At 41.6% G+C, this 16,980-nt stretch overlaps 1 protein-coding gene across 1 annotated transcript in view; it reads left to right on the top strand.

The window, feature by feature from the left end:
* The window catches only part of LOC134568402 (inter-alpha-trypsin inhibitor heavy chain H3-like), a 196,051-nt gene that overhangs the window by 29,917 nt on the left and 149,154 nt on the right, over positions 1–16,980 (top strand). The window contains exons 3-5 of the mRNA XM_063426978.1: positions 6,467–6,484; positions 8,697–8,863; positions 10,258–10,362. Coding sequence (XP_063283048.1) covers positions 6,467–6,484; positions 8,697–8,863; positions 10,258–10,362 — 290 coding nt within the window. The remainder of the gene's footprint in view (positions 1–6,466; positions 6,485–8,696; positions 8,864–10,257; positions 10,363–16,980) is intronic.

Here is a 16,980-nt window from a genome sequence, read left to right as displayed (position 1 = left end):
TATTCTCTTTTTTTTTGTGTGTGCTGGGAGTACACTGTTTAGTGAAAATGTACTCTTATCCTTTTCCCCTTAAATATTGATTATGCCAAAACATAAGCAAAACGAAAACAACGCTTTTGATTAATGTAAATGTTGTGATGTCATGACATGGGAAGGAGGTGGCATTGTGATGTCACATCTGGGCAGAACATATTGAGGGGAGGAGGCGGCAAAAAATGGTTTTACCTAGATCGCCAAAAATCCCTGCATCGGCCCTGAGTGTACCCACACTTATTAAATATAACTTTTTTTTTAGGAAAACTTTCATTTTACATTAAATATTAATTTATATACAATATATCAATATATCATTTAATTTGAATACAATCTAAAAAAGTGTGAAATAGTAAGAAATGTGACTATTTTCCTACTTCTGTATGGCATTTTAATTGTGAATGTTAAACTGCTCTCAGCTTTTACTGAAATAAAACAGACATATTTGTATGCTGTGTTGTCCTACGAGAACAACAATGCAGTGGCGGCTCTAGACAAGACTTTGTGAAGCCTTAATGGGGGCCTCATGTTTCAGTTTCACCTAGCATCCAAAGTGGGGAAAAAAATTGGGGTTGCATTGTGTGTATAAGGTGCTGTAGTTGTATTGAAGGACAAGCTTGCAGCGCTGGATAAAGAGAGCTAGTCTCTGTATTCATTGTTCAGAGGCTTGCAGTGTCGCGGCTCCCTGTGTTGTGAGCTCTCAGACTGTAGTTATGGCATAATTTGCAAACTAAATAAATTTTCAATAAACAAATGTAATTAGAAATTATGCTTCTGCCCCTATGTACAGGTATCATTATGTTTTTGAAAGTTACACGGTCAAATAAAGAGCTTGCCCATTGCAATATTACACATTGAAATTTGCCAGATTGGTTTGCTGGGCCTATGTTGCCTTTGAGACTGTATTTTAGCCAAGAATTAAAGAACCACTATAAGCACCCAGCCCACTTCAGCTCAATTAAGTGATCTGGGTGCCAGGTCCCCCTAGTTTTAACCCTGCAGCTGAAAACATAGCAGTTTCAGAGATAACAGTTTCAAGTGCTATGTTTACACTGCAGGGTTAATCCAGCCGCTAGTGGCTGTCTCCCTGACAGCTACTACAGACCGCTTCCGTAAATTGCACTTACTTGATGCTGGACGTCCTCATGAAGTCCAGCGTCAAAAAAGATCCCCATAGGAAAGCATTGAGTAATGCTTTCCTATAGGCGGGTTTGAATGCATTTGCGTCCACTCTGGAGCTGACGTCGGCAGTGGAGGAGAGGTCACCAGCACTGAGTAAGCACTGCGCTGGATTAAGGTAAGTGGCTGAAGGGATTTTAACCCCTTTAGCGCCGAGGGAGGGGGCACTCCAAGAGCCTATAGTGGCAGGAAAACGGGTTTGATATATGTATAGAATTCTAATGTATCATATATAATTATACTATTTTATTAACTATATAATTATATGTTGGGGGACCTGCCTGACCACCCAGGCAGAAATACCAGATAATTTAATTAGCAAATCCTATGTTTAACCCTGTAAATTATAAAACCCAATAAAACCTGATTTCCAGTGTGTTTGGCAAGTCGGGAGTAAGAGTCTTCGCTAGACTTGTCGTGAATCGGCTATAGTAGGCTATGAGTTCATTTCAGGGTAGTGGAGGAGCTCATCCAAGATGTGTCTTTTCTCCATTTCTGAGAACACTTGGATAATTTTACTCACCTGCAATTTAAAACTGAAAAAAACCTTATTATCCAACCTGGGTCTGACAGGATAACAATTTCTCTTCCCCTTGCCTTGGTTTGTGGCTTAACATTTAATATGCATGCACTGTGGGATGATAAGTAAATAAAATAAATAGGTTCAAGCAAGTTTGCTCTTCCTAGTGATCCCCACTCAATGCTCCTTTACACATTAATCTATTTATGTTGACTGTGTTAATAAAAAATGGTATACAAATATGTAAAAACTATCTAGGAGAAAAAATATAAATATATTGTAACACAGCTTGAGGCAAAGTGTAGAGGAAGGGGAGGTAGAGAACTATAGCGGTATTATCCAGAAGTGGTGTCTTTCTCCAATAGATATCTTGTGAAAAAAATTATATTGATCTCAGCGGAGAAAGAAAATATGCAATACTGTATGGGAAAAAAAACTATTTAATGGACAAATGCACTACAACAGATAAGGTAAAACTGCATATATCCACAGCAAGTGGAAACTGGTAAACAGCTAGCAGTTCCACAGATATAGGATAATAGCAGTAGAAGGTAAGTAAAAACAAATCCAAAAGATAAAAATAGTAACTGAAAAGTCCAACAGTCCAAAACATTTTGTCTCACTACCAGGATGTATCTGACTTCAGCAATGCCCTCCTTAAATAGGTAATGTTGATTGGAGAATCACTTTCGGTGTGCGTTCCATCCTGGAACGCAAATACCTTTTTCATATTTACTACATCAGTTTGGCTGGAGGAAATTATGCTTGTGTTCCACCTTTTAAGATGGCGGATACTGCTTGCATTCTATTATATGCCGATCTAAATCAGCTAATAATATTAATAATAATAATAATAATAATCTGATCTACCTAACCAATACTTATTAAATACCATAAAGAACATAAAGGTGTGATATATCCATGAGCCTTGTTTTTATAAGCTGAATGATATCGGAAAAACGAATATACTTATAATGGAATAAATACATAAAAAAAATTACAAAGGCTTGACAAAGACCTCAGTGGAGGTCAAAACATTGCAGTGCACATGATGGTCCAATAAACTGCCTTATCTCTGAACTCAGTGAGTGCCTGAGGCTTTTTCCTTGATATATAAGCCTCCAAGTATAGTCTCGTACAAGGATTGATAACAAAATGCATGCCAAACTCCTATCATCCACTAAGAGTTGTTTCAAGTGGTCCTGGCAGTACTCCACTCAAACACAGGCACAAGCAGCAAGGTTAAACACACATGATTGCTGGTCTGGCTCTCTAAATAGCTAAAGTCATAGAGTTTAGAACAATCCAGCTTTGAAGTGTAGATGTTTTATTTGTCACTTCACTTGATCTGTGAATAAGATCGACATTTTGGGACTGTCCCTTAACCGTACATATTTGTATTGATTAGAAAGGAGATGCAAACCTCATGTCCATCATGGAAAACCAAGATGCTTGTTTGCCACCTTCCAAAATGAAATAAAAAAAAAATAAAAAAAATCATGACCAAGAATTGAACCAAATGTGTTTGGGTTCACACAAGTCAGTTACCAAAGATTCTGGCACATGGTGGCTTAGAAATTATAATTTCCTTCAATCCCCTCAAATTTGGCTGAATTGCAGTTCAGTCCCAGATGAATGTCCAAGTCTCCTTGTCACCCCTCTCTTCCCAGTCCCTTACACATCTCCAATTAGCTCTAGCTAGTTCACCTTTTTAGCTTGTACTTCCAAATCACAAATGTACTTCCAAATCACTTGCACCTAACCTCCCTGTCACATATCCTCTTCATCTACCTGTTATGTACACTCACCACACGAGACGTTCATACATGACTTACGTGCTTCTACCCATTCACAAATTGCCACCCAGCCACATACACTTAACCAGTCATATTCTCCTACCTAACCAGTCATATTCTCCTACCTAACCAGTGCCCTAGCTCCACCTCAACTTCCAGTCACACCCACTCACACTTTTACATTCACACACTTGCCCACAAAATATGTCACTTACAACCATACACCCATCCTGACACCTGTTGCTATACAACCACTCAACTAGTCATGTTCACTATCCAAATATACTCCAAACTAGTCGCATCCACCCATTCCATGACATCACATCAATGTATATATGAAGGGTTGGAGCACATTGACAAAAGCAAAGTGAATAGAAAATATCTATAGACAATATTAGGATGCCACAATTGCTATATAGTTACTAGCTTCACAAAAGTTGCTCTCATAAATAGAGGAGAAAAAAAAATAGAAAATAATTAAACAAAATGTATTAGAGTGATAGATATAAACTAACCAATGAAACACTCACAATAGTGAAGGGCATGTCCTAAAAAAAGCGCAACAATGGCAATGGTAGCCTCAATAGGCTTAGTCCCCCACCGGGTAGCAGTCAGCACTCTCTACCTATACAGCACGTAGTGCATAGTGATGTCCTGAACGGTTCGCTGGCGAATAGTTCCTGGCGAACATCGCATGTTCGGTCCGCTCCCTATTCGTCATCATTGAGTAAACTTTGACCCTGTACCTCACAGTCAGCAGACACATTCCAGCCAATCAGCAGCAGACCCTCCCACCTCCTAGACAGCATACAATTTAAATTAATTCTGAAGCTACATTCTTTTTTTTTTTTATTCTTTTTTTTTGTGTTTATTATACATTATCCTCCATAGCCAGTAACATGTGTTTATTATACATTATCCCCCATAGCCAGTAACCTGTGTTTATTATACATTATCCCCCCATAGCCAGTAACCTGTGTTTATTATACATTATCCCCCATAGCAGTAACCTGTGTTTATTATACATTATCCTCCCATAGCCAGTAACCTGTGTTTATTATACATTATCCCTCCCATAGCCAGTTATCTGTGTTTAGTATACATTATCCCACATAGCCAGTAACCTGTGTTTATTATACATTATCCCTCCTATAGCCAGTAACCTGTGTTTATTATACATTATCCCCCCCATAGCCAGTAACCTGTGATTGTTATACATTATCCCCCATAGTCATTTATCGTTGGACCTAGGCAGCATGATGTTTTAGGCCGGCCCAGAGAGTGAGTGAGTGAGTGAATAATATAATATATATGTTCAGAAACATATTAGTAATATATGTAAATCGGGTTCATGCAAAGAGGGTGAAAAGGTATTAAAGAAAAACACACCTATTGCATCAAATTTACAAAGCCAAACTTTTGAAAGCTTTTAAAAGCTTTCCTCGTTTCTTTCTCGGGATGAGGAATATATCGGTTGTAGACTGAGGATTTCCATCTGCCCAATCTTTTAATAATATGCACTGGAGTGTCAGTGTTGAAGGAGACCGAAGCTGCCCCTACTCTAAATGAAAGACCCGAGACATGGATACAACCCAATCTTAGGAGTAGTGTTCTGATGTAGAAGATGAATTTAGCCATAGTCAGAGGGATTCAGTGAGAGTAGTGGTGAAATGTGTGTGGCATGACTGAGTGTGGGTAAGTAAGAGTCAAGTATTTTAACTGGGCACTAGTTCTAGGTGGGATAAAGTGGTATAGCGGATGGATGAGTAGTTTGGTTCGTTTTAGAGGTTTGTAGAGAAAGTGTATAGTGATCATGATTTTTAGCCATATCCAATATTTTTAAGGTGGTCTCAAACAAACATAAAATGCTATATAAAATTTGTGGGAATATTGAATAGTCGTGTACAGTAAATCAGAGAGGGCTCAGAATATCGAACCATCGATCAGTATCCATGGGGAGTTTGAGGTTGTGCAAAAGGACTGTTTGCGGTTGTTTGCGATGCGTTAAACGGGGAGTTTGTTCTGTCACTGTGAATCGGGCGTAACCCTTACAATACCTGATCGATACAACATCATACCTGATGTTTTAAAGCAAGTTATTCCAAACAATTTAGGAATGTTAGGTGATTTATGCCCTTTATGGATTAAAACCAGACTCTGCATCAACTATGTAATTTTCCATGGGAGTTTTGCCATGGATCCCCCTCCGGCATGCTACAGTCTAGGTGTTAGTCCCCTTGAAACAACTTTTCCATCACTCTTGTGGCCAGAAAGAGTCCCTGTGGGTTTTAAAATTCGCCTGCCTATTGAAGTCTATGGCGGTTCGCCCGGTTCGCGAACATTTGCGGAAGTTCGCATTCGCCGTTCACGAACGGAACATTTTATGTTCGCGACATCACTAGTAGTGCACAATAGTCCAGCAGGGTAATGTGCCAAATAAGTGCAAATAGCTGCTTGACATACCAAGTCTTCTTGCTGGGGCTCTACGTTCTCCGTCGATCCTACTTCCTCAAGAGCTTGTATCTTATTTCCAAGTCTTCGACTTTTAAATCCAGTCCTGCTAACAAACTTATAAACAGCAAAAACATTAACATTATTATGTCACTTCTCTCACTCTATTTTCCTTTTCTCTCTATATCTTTCCCTTTTTTCCAGTCTCTCCCTCAGTTAATATGCGCTAACCATTTCATGTGCCATGTCAGGCTCATCCCACTATCAACACTGCATTACTTTTCCCTTGTGCCTAGATATCAATGAAAAAGTGATTAAAAATGAACTTGCAATGGAAAAAAAGATAAAAGCTACAACTTTGAAGAAATGATACCTCTGCAAGGTTTAGAGTCTATAATAGTCCAGCTATAGTATATGCATATTTACAACAAATATACTGTTATTTGATGCTACATATAATTTCATAACTTTGTTCTATTTATTGTAGAAAAGGAGCACTCAAGAGGTAAGTGTAATAATAAATATCACTAATTCCATCTTAATTTGAATAACATACATAACAACTCATTTATAATGTTTAGTGTTTAACTGCAAAGTTTATGGCCATTTTTTAAAATTAAATAATACATGTAATTACCTCATTATTTGGATCTGATCTGCTTACCTTTGTTGCAAATCCTTTCTGCAATTTGTGTTTAACTAACAGATATTAATATATTTGTTTATTTTCACATGAACTTGTTTGTATTCTGCCATCTAACAGCACTGAATGCGTTTGCACAATTAAGGATATTTTATGTTCTAGAAACTGTATTTCCTTGTATCTCAGTTATTCCTTTAGATTCTGCATTGACAGATAGTCTTACATTTCACTCGGTCTAAAAGTGCTAGAAATTGATAAAACCTTATAATTCTCATCCTATCAGTATACGGTATTTGTTGATATGTTATTTTATCTGTAATCCTATATACCTGACAGCGTTACATTTGTGAAAAGATGAGGTATGTTTATGAATAATATGATGTATAGAAATATAAATAGTCACTGATAAATACTTTATTGTAAGATACAATTTAGCTGCTGTTAATTTACTCCAGAACATAGTGACTAATTCAGAATCACTTTAAATTTCCATATCTAAACCTAATGTTTACACATATTATCATAAAACACCATATTACAGTTTGTTGCAGCAATTTTTAATCACATATGGGTATACAGTAGCTTTGAGTAGCTTTTTGTTTTATACATAGTTTTATCCCTTTGTGAATTGTCAATGCACCCTGTAGTTATTTAATGAAATCAGACAAACAGCACATGATACCTATTTCTCGACTTCTCACTAGTGAGGATATCCAGCAATATAACCCAATGGAGCTATTTTTCCTTCATGAGAGAGTCCAGCCTTTAACGCTGTGGTTCCCAAACTAGTCTCATGGCCCAGAACACAAATGTCTATTCAAATGGAGGTACTGGCAAAACATGATTATGAGAACTGGTTTGAGAACCACTGTTCTACTACCGCACTTTGTATTGATTATAGTGGCAGGAGTACCCTGGCAGCCCCCAATATCAATGGTCATGTAGTAGTCATATTTTGACTTCTTACCTAGGGCACACTTGGTGCCATTTCCTGCCTCTCACAGAGCTGACCACTCTCTGTCTAAGTCAAACTTAGTAAAGGCAGTGCAGCGCCTAGCTTACTGATTGAAAGGGATCAGCTGACTATCTCAGACTATGAATAAATAAAAACCGATAGGGGGTGCAGATCTATAAGTATGGTTAGTTAGTAAAACAGAGTTATTTATACATTACAGAGTTTCTGTAAATAAATCCATAAAAAAACATAAAAGCATACATAGCACCTGGAAGAAGACCCTTGAGGTTGAAACGCGTTGTGCCTGTATTCTTTATGCAAAATATTTGTTTAATTGTAATTTATAAGTAAAATCTTTTAAATACTCTGTTACTCTGGAGCAATTATTTCTATCCAAAAGGATTGGACCAGGAGTGGGGCAGATCGCCTAAGGAGTATATAAAACCACAACCTTTACAGCCAGAGCCTGCTGTACGTGATTGAGTATTGTGAGTGACCTATTACCGCTGATTTTAAATCTGATATTTTAAAACCATATTATGCTATGTATGCTTTTATGTGTTTTACAGATTTATTTACAAAAAAATGTGTAATGTATAAATAAATTGGTTTTACTGACTATCCATACTTGTAGATCTGCACCTATCTGTTTTTATTTATTTACTTATTTATCTTTGTGTCCTGTTTGTGGATAAGGCCACTAGGGTTTTTTACAATTTACTAATATCCGCGTCAATCCACCCACTTCCCATTGTTTGTTTGGGTTTTTCATCATCTCAGACTGTGAGCTGGCCCCGGGTCTTAACTCTGGAAGCCAACAGAAGCTGCTAAGTAGGGTTTTTATGGTTCTCCTGGAGGTTGACAGAAGGTGGCGAGTGACAGCAAGTGAGATAATAAGTCAAACTGGTATGAAACAGAGGGCTTCAGATTACTCCTGGCATCATAATCTCTGCAGTCTGCTGTTGTGATGTTTTAAAACGGTTTATAAAATAGTAAAATTCTGTAGAAATGTGAACAGAAATTAGCTTGATTATTAGAAACTCTTCCCTTTTCATTTCACTTTTTTTTTTTTACACACTTTGCATATGCCACATTGATTGACCTACTTGTTTTGTTCAGCCAATAAATGATGTGGAGATTTACAGCATCAACATTGACAGTAAAGTAACATCTCGCTTCGCTCATAATGTCATCAAAAGCCGAGCTGTCAATCGAGCAAACATTTCAAAGGAAGCCTTTTTTGATGTAGACCTTCCTAAAACGGCTTTCATCACCAACTTCAGCATGTAAGCATTTCACTGTTTAATTTTTTTTTAAAAGTACATTACAATACAATTAGCATGTGACGTGATTCCTTTACCCAATTCATATTCTACAAACGTCAGTGAGTTATCTCTCTGTTCATTATCATAAGATATTATCAATGTGTTTCCCCTTTCCAAATTTTTTTTTATAGAAGAATATGTAAATGGTTAACCCTCCAATTACTAAATAACATTGCTATATTATCATCTACCAACTCCATAAATTGCTTAAAAATAACATCTGCACATGATCTCTTCATTAGATAATAAATAAATAATAAATATTATTTTACCGCATAATAAATATACATCTCTCTACTTGTTAAATATTAATGACATATTATACATATGTTATCCCTCTGCTTCAGTGTTAATTTTGTTAACTACAAGTTTAGTCAAATTTTAGTCGACTAACATTTTTGAGATTTAGTCTACTAAATCTAGACTAAAACTAAGACAATTCAGATTACTAAAACTAGACTAAAACAGCTTTTTAGTCAAAAGACTATGACTAAAACTAAATTGAAATTTCCCGCCAAAATTAACACTGCACAGAGGGGCAAAGGAAGGGGCAAAATAGACAGACCAGGGTTTTGGAGAGAGAGACCTAGATGAGCTGGGAGGGCACAAAGAGACACAGAGGGGCTTGGGAATGGGCAAAAGAGACAGAGGCTTTAACTAAACCCATTAGATTGTATTTGTGTCGACTAAAACTAGACTAAAACTAAACCAATTCAGATGACTAAAATACGACTAAAACTCAAATAGTTTTTTAGTCACAAGACTATGACTAAAACTAAATAGAAATTTGCTGCCAAAATTAACACTGGGCTGCTTATAAGATACCTGAGAAATAACAGCATGTTTTGCATTGGCTCATTGTGGCCTTGATTAAAAAAAAAGTTTGCCGACTAATTCGATACTGTTAAACTTTCCAAAGGTTTTATCTACAAAAATTAAAAAATTCCCATAGACTATAAAGGTTATTTCTGTATATAAATCATCTGGAAAGCTCAGTAAATTGAGGCCTATGTTTGAACTCCCTAAATATTACAGCAATATCATCAATGCGTTATCACTAAAATTGTGAAATATTATACAATTTATCATCAGCAGATTATTCCTAAACTTATTAATGATTATTATTATTTAGAAATATAATTAATATGTAATTCCTCTTATGTGTATCATTAATCAACAGGTAAAAATGACAACAAAAGTAATAATTTTAAACATATAATTACTCTATAATTTATAATGACAAACAAATAGATGTGTTTTTAAAATATATTAATTGTATATTAATTTGTATAATGTCTGAGAATTAGTAATTCTAGACGTTAGTGTGAAATGTCACTGTTTTATGTGTGTGCCAGGATAATTGATGGCGTTACATATGCTGGAGAAATTAAGGAAAAAGAAGTTGCGAAGAAACAATATGAGACAGCCGTGTCAAGGGGTCAAACCGCAGGTCTTGTTAGGTAAGTGTAACACACTTTTTAAAATCAGTTTATTTGAAGGGACACTAGTGGGTGCGTGAGGATGTAATGGATATTGGGGGTTTAGGGGCTATAGTGAGCACTGTAGTGGGTAGAAAAGGAACAGGGCCAGGGTTGTAGTGGCTGAGGTTGTGGAAATGGCTGTGATGGGCAGAGGGGCAGTACTGGGAGGATAGGAGCTGTGATGTGAATGAAGCAGTAGTGGGGTGATGGTACAATATTTCTTTATTTTAACATACATGTTTAATTAAAACAAAAGGGTGCTAGGGAATGTATCAGAGCGATGGCGCAGTAATGAATGGCAATGCTCTGATGTACTGCCTACTACCCCTTGACATCAAGATGGTCTGGTCAGCAAGGAATATTTGTAAAAATTCAATATGATACCGCACTCCCCATATTGTATTTGCAGAATAGTTTTTTAGTTTTTTGTTTTGTGCATACTCTATTACAGAACAGAGGTTTTTTTTACCATAACTTAGCTTGTCCAATAAGTATCTTTATCCAGGAGATGTATCAGGTTTTACATTTGTGTGTGTGTTATATTATTAGGGTGATTTTTCTTGTATGTTGTACTTCTTGATGCACTTTATGTATTTACACACACATCACAGTGGTATGTTAAGAACTGAGTACTTTATATTTTTTAGAATTCATATCTTTTGATTGTCCTAACAGCCGTGAAAACAGCCAACAGAGTGAAGGGATTATTAGGAAGGGCTGGGGATGACCCAGCTGTCATGGTCCATATTGGTACCAATGACAAAGTCAGAGGAAAATGGAAGCTCCTAAAGAATGAGTTCAGGGAACTAGGAAGTATGCTAAAGAAAAGTACCTCCAAGAGATATTACCTGTGCCACGTGCTACAGCAGAAAGGCAGCGGGAGATTACAGAGGTCAATGTGTGGCTGAAGTCTTGATGCTGGGGGATAGGATGGCAAGAGAGTTGGAGGAGAGTTTAACCCCTTAAGGACCAAACTTCTGGAATAAAAGGGAATCATGACGTGTCACACACGTCATGTGTCCTTAAGGGGTTAAACTAGTGGTGGGGGGAGGGACATAGCGATCTACAATGGGGGTATGACAGAAAGAATATGGGCTTTAGCAAAGCATAAGCGGAGTGGAGATGGGGAAGGGCAAGGCTAGAACAAGGGAGGTATACAACAGAAATAAAACATATTGCACAAAGTGACTCATGATAATATGAAATTTATGCTTACTAATACAAGGAGCCTTAATAACAAAATGGGGGAACTAGAGGCAATAGCATACACTAAACAATATGATATAATAGGCATAACAGAAACATGGTGGGATGAAACACATGACTGAGCAGTTAACTTAAATGGGTACACATTATTTAGGAAGGATAGGAAAAACAAGAAGGGAATGGTGGGGTATGCTTGTATGTCAACAATGAGTTAAAGTCAAATCTTAGGCATGTGGAGTGTGACAAAGAAAATGTGGAAGCTTTATGGGTAGATATCTGCTTGGGGCAAAAGGGGAAAAAAATTGGTTGTGATATGTTATAAACCACCTAATGTCAATACTAATGAGGCAGAACACATCTGGGTAACACATTAATTATTGGAGATTTTAATTACCCGGACATAAATTGGGATAGAGGGACTAGTACTTCAGCAAAGGGAATTAGGTTTTTGAATTTGTTAAATAAAACCTTCATGTCACAACTGGTAAAAGCACCAACTAGAAAGGATGCTTGTCTGGATCTCGTTATAACAAACAATGTTGATCTTTTGACCAACTTTCAAGTTGCGGAGCATTTTTATTACAATATGGTAATTTTTAAAATAAACTCCAAAAAGCAAAAGCACGTGGGGTATACTAAAATGTATAATTTAAGAAAGGCCAATTTCAATAAGATTAGGGCAGCTCTACAAAATATCAACTGGTATAAACTCCTTAGTGAAAAAAAACACTGAGGATAAATGGAAACTATTCAAACAAATATTAGAAAGGTACATTTCTCAGTATGTACAATTGCGTAATACATATAAAAGAAACAAATTAAAACCAATGTGGCTTAGTAGAGATGTAAAACAAGAGCAAACAAAATGATATTACACCCCATAAAAAATATATATGATCACACACCAAATACTTAACACAATATGATGAGCATAGGTTAGGTAGAGCGATCTATAAACAATAAATATTAAAACACATAGTGCTCACTGTTTAAAATAAAACATATATTAAAACAGGTGAAATAACACTCACACAGCAGAGAACCGTATCAGGCTCTATAAAGAGGCTCCAGTGTGCCTATACAGGCTAGGAAGTAGATGTAGAAGAGATCGATGGTCCAAAGATGAATCAAATAGTAAATTTATTGGACATATATCAGAGATACAAGTTAAAAACAAGTAAGCAGTGCCAATTAGGGATTGTACACAATAATAAAGTATGGCACCGCAGGAAAACAACACATGAACAAATAAATAATATTAATACAGTATAAGGAGTCCCAATAACAGCAGATGCGTTTCGACCCTCTCAGAGGTCTTCCTCAATGCTGACTGTCTCTTCTTACTTCGTAGTTATTTACCCCTTGAATTGCCGAAATCCGTAAGAGGTGAGTTCCACGTATGACGTCACTTCCGGTTTTCAGGCCGATATGTCATAAGTCCGCATCACTGAAGTATAGATAATTGGCACAGTGTAACTTCGTCATATCTGGTATAGGAGTCCCCAAATTATGGGCAAAAGTCAGAAAGTCCATAAAGTCCAGGGAAAACATATATACAGACAAACGTTAAAATACATTCTTAATTAAACAGCCAAAAAATACACAGTATAAAGAATCACACCAGAAATAAGCATCTAGACAGGTGGACCTTCAATACATGGTAAAAAGTTGAAAAGGTTTTTTTCAAACAGGGCCATCTGGATCAGTGGCGGCTCTAGACTTTATGAGGCCTTAGGCGAAAGTCAAACAAGAGGCCCCCACTAAAACACATAGTTAAAAAACATATCGTGTGTATAATGAGCTGTTGTTATATTATACGACAGGCTTGCAGCACTGGATACAGAGATTTACTCTCTGTATTCACTGTTGGGGTGAGTATGGCACGGTTGAAGGAGAATGCGTACCAGGGCAAGGGGAAGTGAGAGTGACAGGATGAGGGAGGGTTATGTGACAGGGTGAGTGTGGCATGTTTAGGCAGGATGAGTGACAGGATAGGAGAAGTTAATGTGATAGGGTGAGTGTGGAAGAGCGAGAGCCGGTAATTGTGGTATGGATGGAGAGGGTGAGAGCAACAAGATTAGGAGAGGTTAATGTGAGCGAGGCTGGGTGTAGGGGGCATGACAGCATGTGGGGGTGACAGTGTGGGGGTGGCTGTATGTGTGTGGAATTGGTACGGTGGGTAGGTGAGAGTGTGGGAGGCAGTGTTGAAAAGGGTGACAGTGTGTGCAGGGGCAGTGTGTGGAAGGAGTGACTGTATGTATGGTGACAGTGTTGGGGGCTGACAATATGGGGTGCAAGTGTGTGAAAGGGTAACAGGGTGAGGGAGCAGTGTAGAGGAATGTGACAGTGAGGAGGAAGATGACAGTGTGGGGTGGCAGTGTGGAGGATGGTGACAGTGTGGGGGGACAGGGTGTGTGACAGTGTGGGAGGGCAAGGTGCGTGGGACAAAATGTAGAGAGGCCAGGGTGAGGGGGGGGGTGTGTACGACAGTGTAGGGGGGGGCAGTGTGTACGACAGTGTAGGGGGGGAAGGGTGTGTGACAGTGTAGGGGGGGAAGGGTGTGTGACAGTGTGGGGGAGCAGGGTGTGTGACAGTGTGGGGGAGCAGGGTGTGTGACAGTGTGGGGGAGCAGAGTGTGCGACAGTGTAGGAGGGCAAGGTGTGTGGGACAAAGTGTAGAGAGGCCAGGGTGTGCGACAGATGAGGGGGCAGTGTGTACGACAGTGTAGGGGGGGGCAGTGTATACGACAGTGTAGGGGGGGGGGAAGGGTGTGTGACAGTGTGGGGGAGCAGGGTGTGTGACAGTGTGGGAGGGCAAGGTGTGTGACAGTGTGGGAGGGCAAGGTGTGTGGGACACAGTGTAGAGAGGCCAGGGTGTGCGACAGCATGAGGGGGCAGTGTGTACGACAGTGTGGGGGGGGAAGGGTGTGTGACCGTGTGGGTGGCAAAGTGTGTGGAAGACAGTGTGGGGGAGCAGGGTGTGTGACAGTGTGGGGGGCAGTGTTTGTGACAGTGGGGGGCAATTTGTGTGAGAGAAAGTGTGGGGTGCAGGGTGTGTGAGAGTGATTGAGTCAGTGGAGGAGGCAGAATGTGTGGGAGACAGTGTGGGGGACAGGGTATGTGGTGGTCAGTGTGGGGGTCAGGATATGTGGGGTGCAGTGTGGGGGGGTTAGGGTATGTGGTGGTCATTGTGGGGGGCAGGGTATGTGGTGGTCAATGTGGGGGACAGTTTCTGTGGTGGTCAGTGTGGGGGCAGTGTATGTGGTGGTCAGTGTGGGGGGCAGTGTATTTGGTGGTCAGTGTGATCGTCAGTGTGGGGGGCAGTGTATGTGGTTGTCAGTGTGGTCATCAGTGTGGGGGGGCAGTGTATGCTGTGGTCAGTGTTGGGGGTAGGGTATGTGGTTGTCAGTGTGTTCGTCAGTGTGGGGCGCAGTGTATGTGGTGGTCATCAGTGTGGGGGCAGTGTAAGTGGTGGTCAGTGTGGGGGGCAGTGTATGTGGTGGTCAGTGTGATCGTCAGTGTGGGGGGCAGTGTATGTGGTTGTCAGTGTGGTCATCAGTGTGGGGGGCAGTGTATGCTGTGGTCAGTGTTGGGGGTAGGGTATGTGGTTGTCAGTGTGTTCGTCAGTGTGGGGCGCAGTGTATGTGGTGGTCATCAGTGTGGGGGCAGTGTAAGTGGTGGTCAGTGTATGTGGGGGTCAGGGCATGTGGTGGTCAGTGTGGTGGAAATGTATATGGGGCAGGGTATGTGGCTGACAGGGGAATGTAGGTGCAGTGTATGTGGTGGGCAGGGCAGTGTCGGGGGCAGGCAATGTGGGTGGCAGGGCAATGTGGGTGCAGTGTATGGGGTGGGCAGGACAGTGTGGGGGGTAGGGTATATGACTGGCAGGGCAGTGTGGGGGGTAGGGTATATGACTGGCAGGGCAGTGTGGGGGTGGGAGGGCAGTGTGGGTGGGAGGGCAGTGTTGGGGCAGGGCAGTGTGGGGGTGGGAGGGCAGTGTGGGTGGGAGGGCAGTGTTGGGGCAGGGCAGTGTTGGGGCAGGGCAGTGTTGGGGCAGTGGGGGTGGGAGGTCAGTGTTTGGGCAGGGCAGTGGGGGCTGGGAGGGCAGTGTTGGGGACAGGGCAGTGGGGGTGGGAGGGCAGTGTTGTGGCAGTGGGGGTGGGGGGCAGTTTTGGTGCAGTGAGGGTGGGGGGGCATTTTTTGGGCAGGGCAGTGGGGGTGGGAGGGCAGTGTTGGGGACAGGGCAGTAGGGGTGGGAGGGCAGTATTTGGGCAGTGTGGGTGGGAGGGCAGTGTTGGGGACAGGGCAGTGGGGGTGGGAGGGCAGATTTGGGGCGGTGGGGGTGAGAGGGAAATGTTGGGGCAGTGGGGGTGGGAGGGCAGTTTTGGCTTAGTGGGGGTGCGATGGCAGTTTTGGGGCAGTGGGGGTGGAGGGCAGTGTTGGGGCAGTGGGGGTGGGAGGGCAGTGTTGGGGACATGGCAGTGGGGGTGGGAGGGCAGTTCTGGGGCAGTGGGGTTAGGGGGGCAGTTTTGGGGCAGGGCAGTGAGGGGTGGAAGGGCAGTTCTGGGGCAGTGGGGGTGGGGGGCAGTTTTGGGGCAGTGGGGGTGGGGGTGGGGGCATTTTTGGGGCAGTGTAGTGTGGGTGGGAGGGCAGTTCTGGGGCAGTTTTGGGGCAGGGCAGTGAGGGGTGGGAGGGCAGTTTTGGAGCAGGGCAGTGAGGGATGGGAGGGCAGTTCTGGGGCAGTGGGGGCAGTTTTGGGGCAGGGCAGTGAGGGGTGGGAGGGCAGTGGGGGTGGGGGGCAAGGCAGTGGGGGTGGGAGGGCAGTTCTGGGGCAGTGGGGATGGGGGGGCAGTTTTGGGGCAGGGCAGTGAGGGGTGGGAGGGCAGTTGGGGGGGGGAGGGCAGTTTTGGGGCAGGACAGTGGGGTGGGAGGGCAGTGTGTGTGGAGGCTGTGACAAGCCTCCACACAATTAAATACCTTATTTGTAAAATATAATTCCCTGGTGGTCCAGTGGCAGCAGTCCCTGGTGGTCCGGTGGGATGACTTTTCAATCTGCAGCTCAGCTAGAGCTGCAGACCTTGTTCTCGCGAGCGCCTATAAGAGCGTTGCCGTGGTAACCCGCGGCAACGCTCTGTGTGCTCGCGAGAACCACACAGTAAGTGATCTGCAGCTCTGCACTCGGCGGAGCTGCAGATCAGAGGCTGGCTCTCCCTGTGGGCAGACAATGTGGAGGGGCCACCCGGCGGCATACTGGGCAAGCCGCCGGGCCCCCTCTCACTGTCGGGTCCTCGGTCATAGACCGAGGATCCGACAGTTCAGTCTGCCCTAAGGTGATTTTGTGATGTAATTCCAGTAAAATACAAGTTTAGCAGGCTAAGATTGCCACAAGGCA

This window comes from Pelobates fuscus, chromosome 7, assembly GCF_036172605.1.
Source record: "Pelobates fuscus isolate aPelFus1 chromosome 7, aPelFus1.pri, whole genome shotgun sequence".
Taxonomy (NCBI): Eukaryota; Metazoa; Chordata; class Amphibia; order Anura; family Pelobatidae; genus Pelobates; species Pelobates fuscus.
Note: the sequence above shows the minus strand (reverse complement) of the source record. Positions and strands in the feature narration are given on the sequence as shown.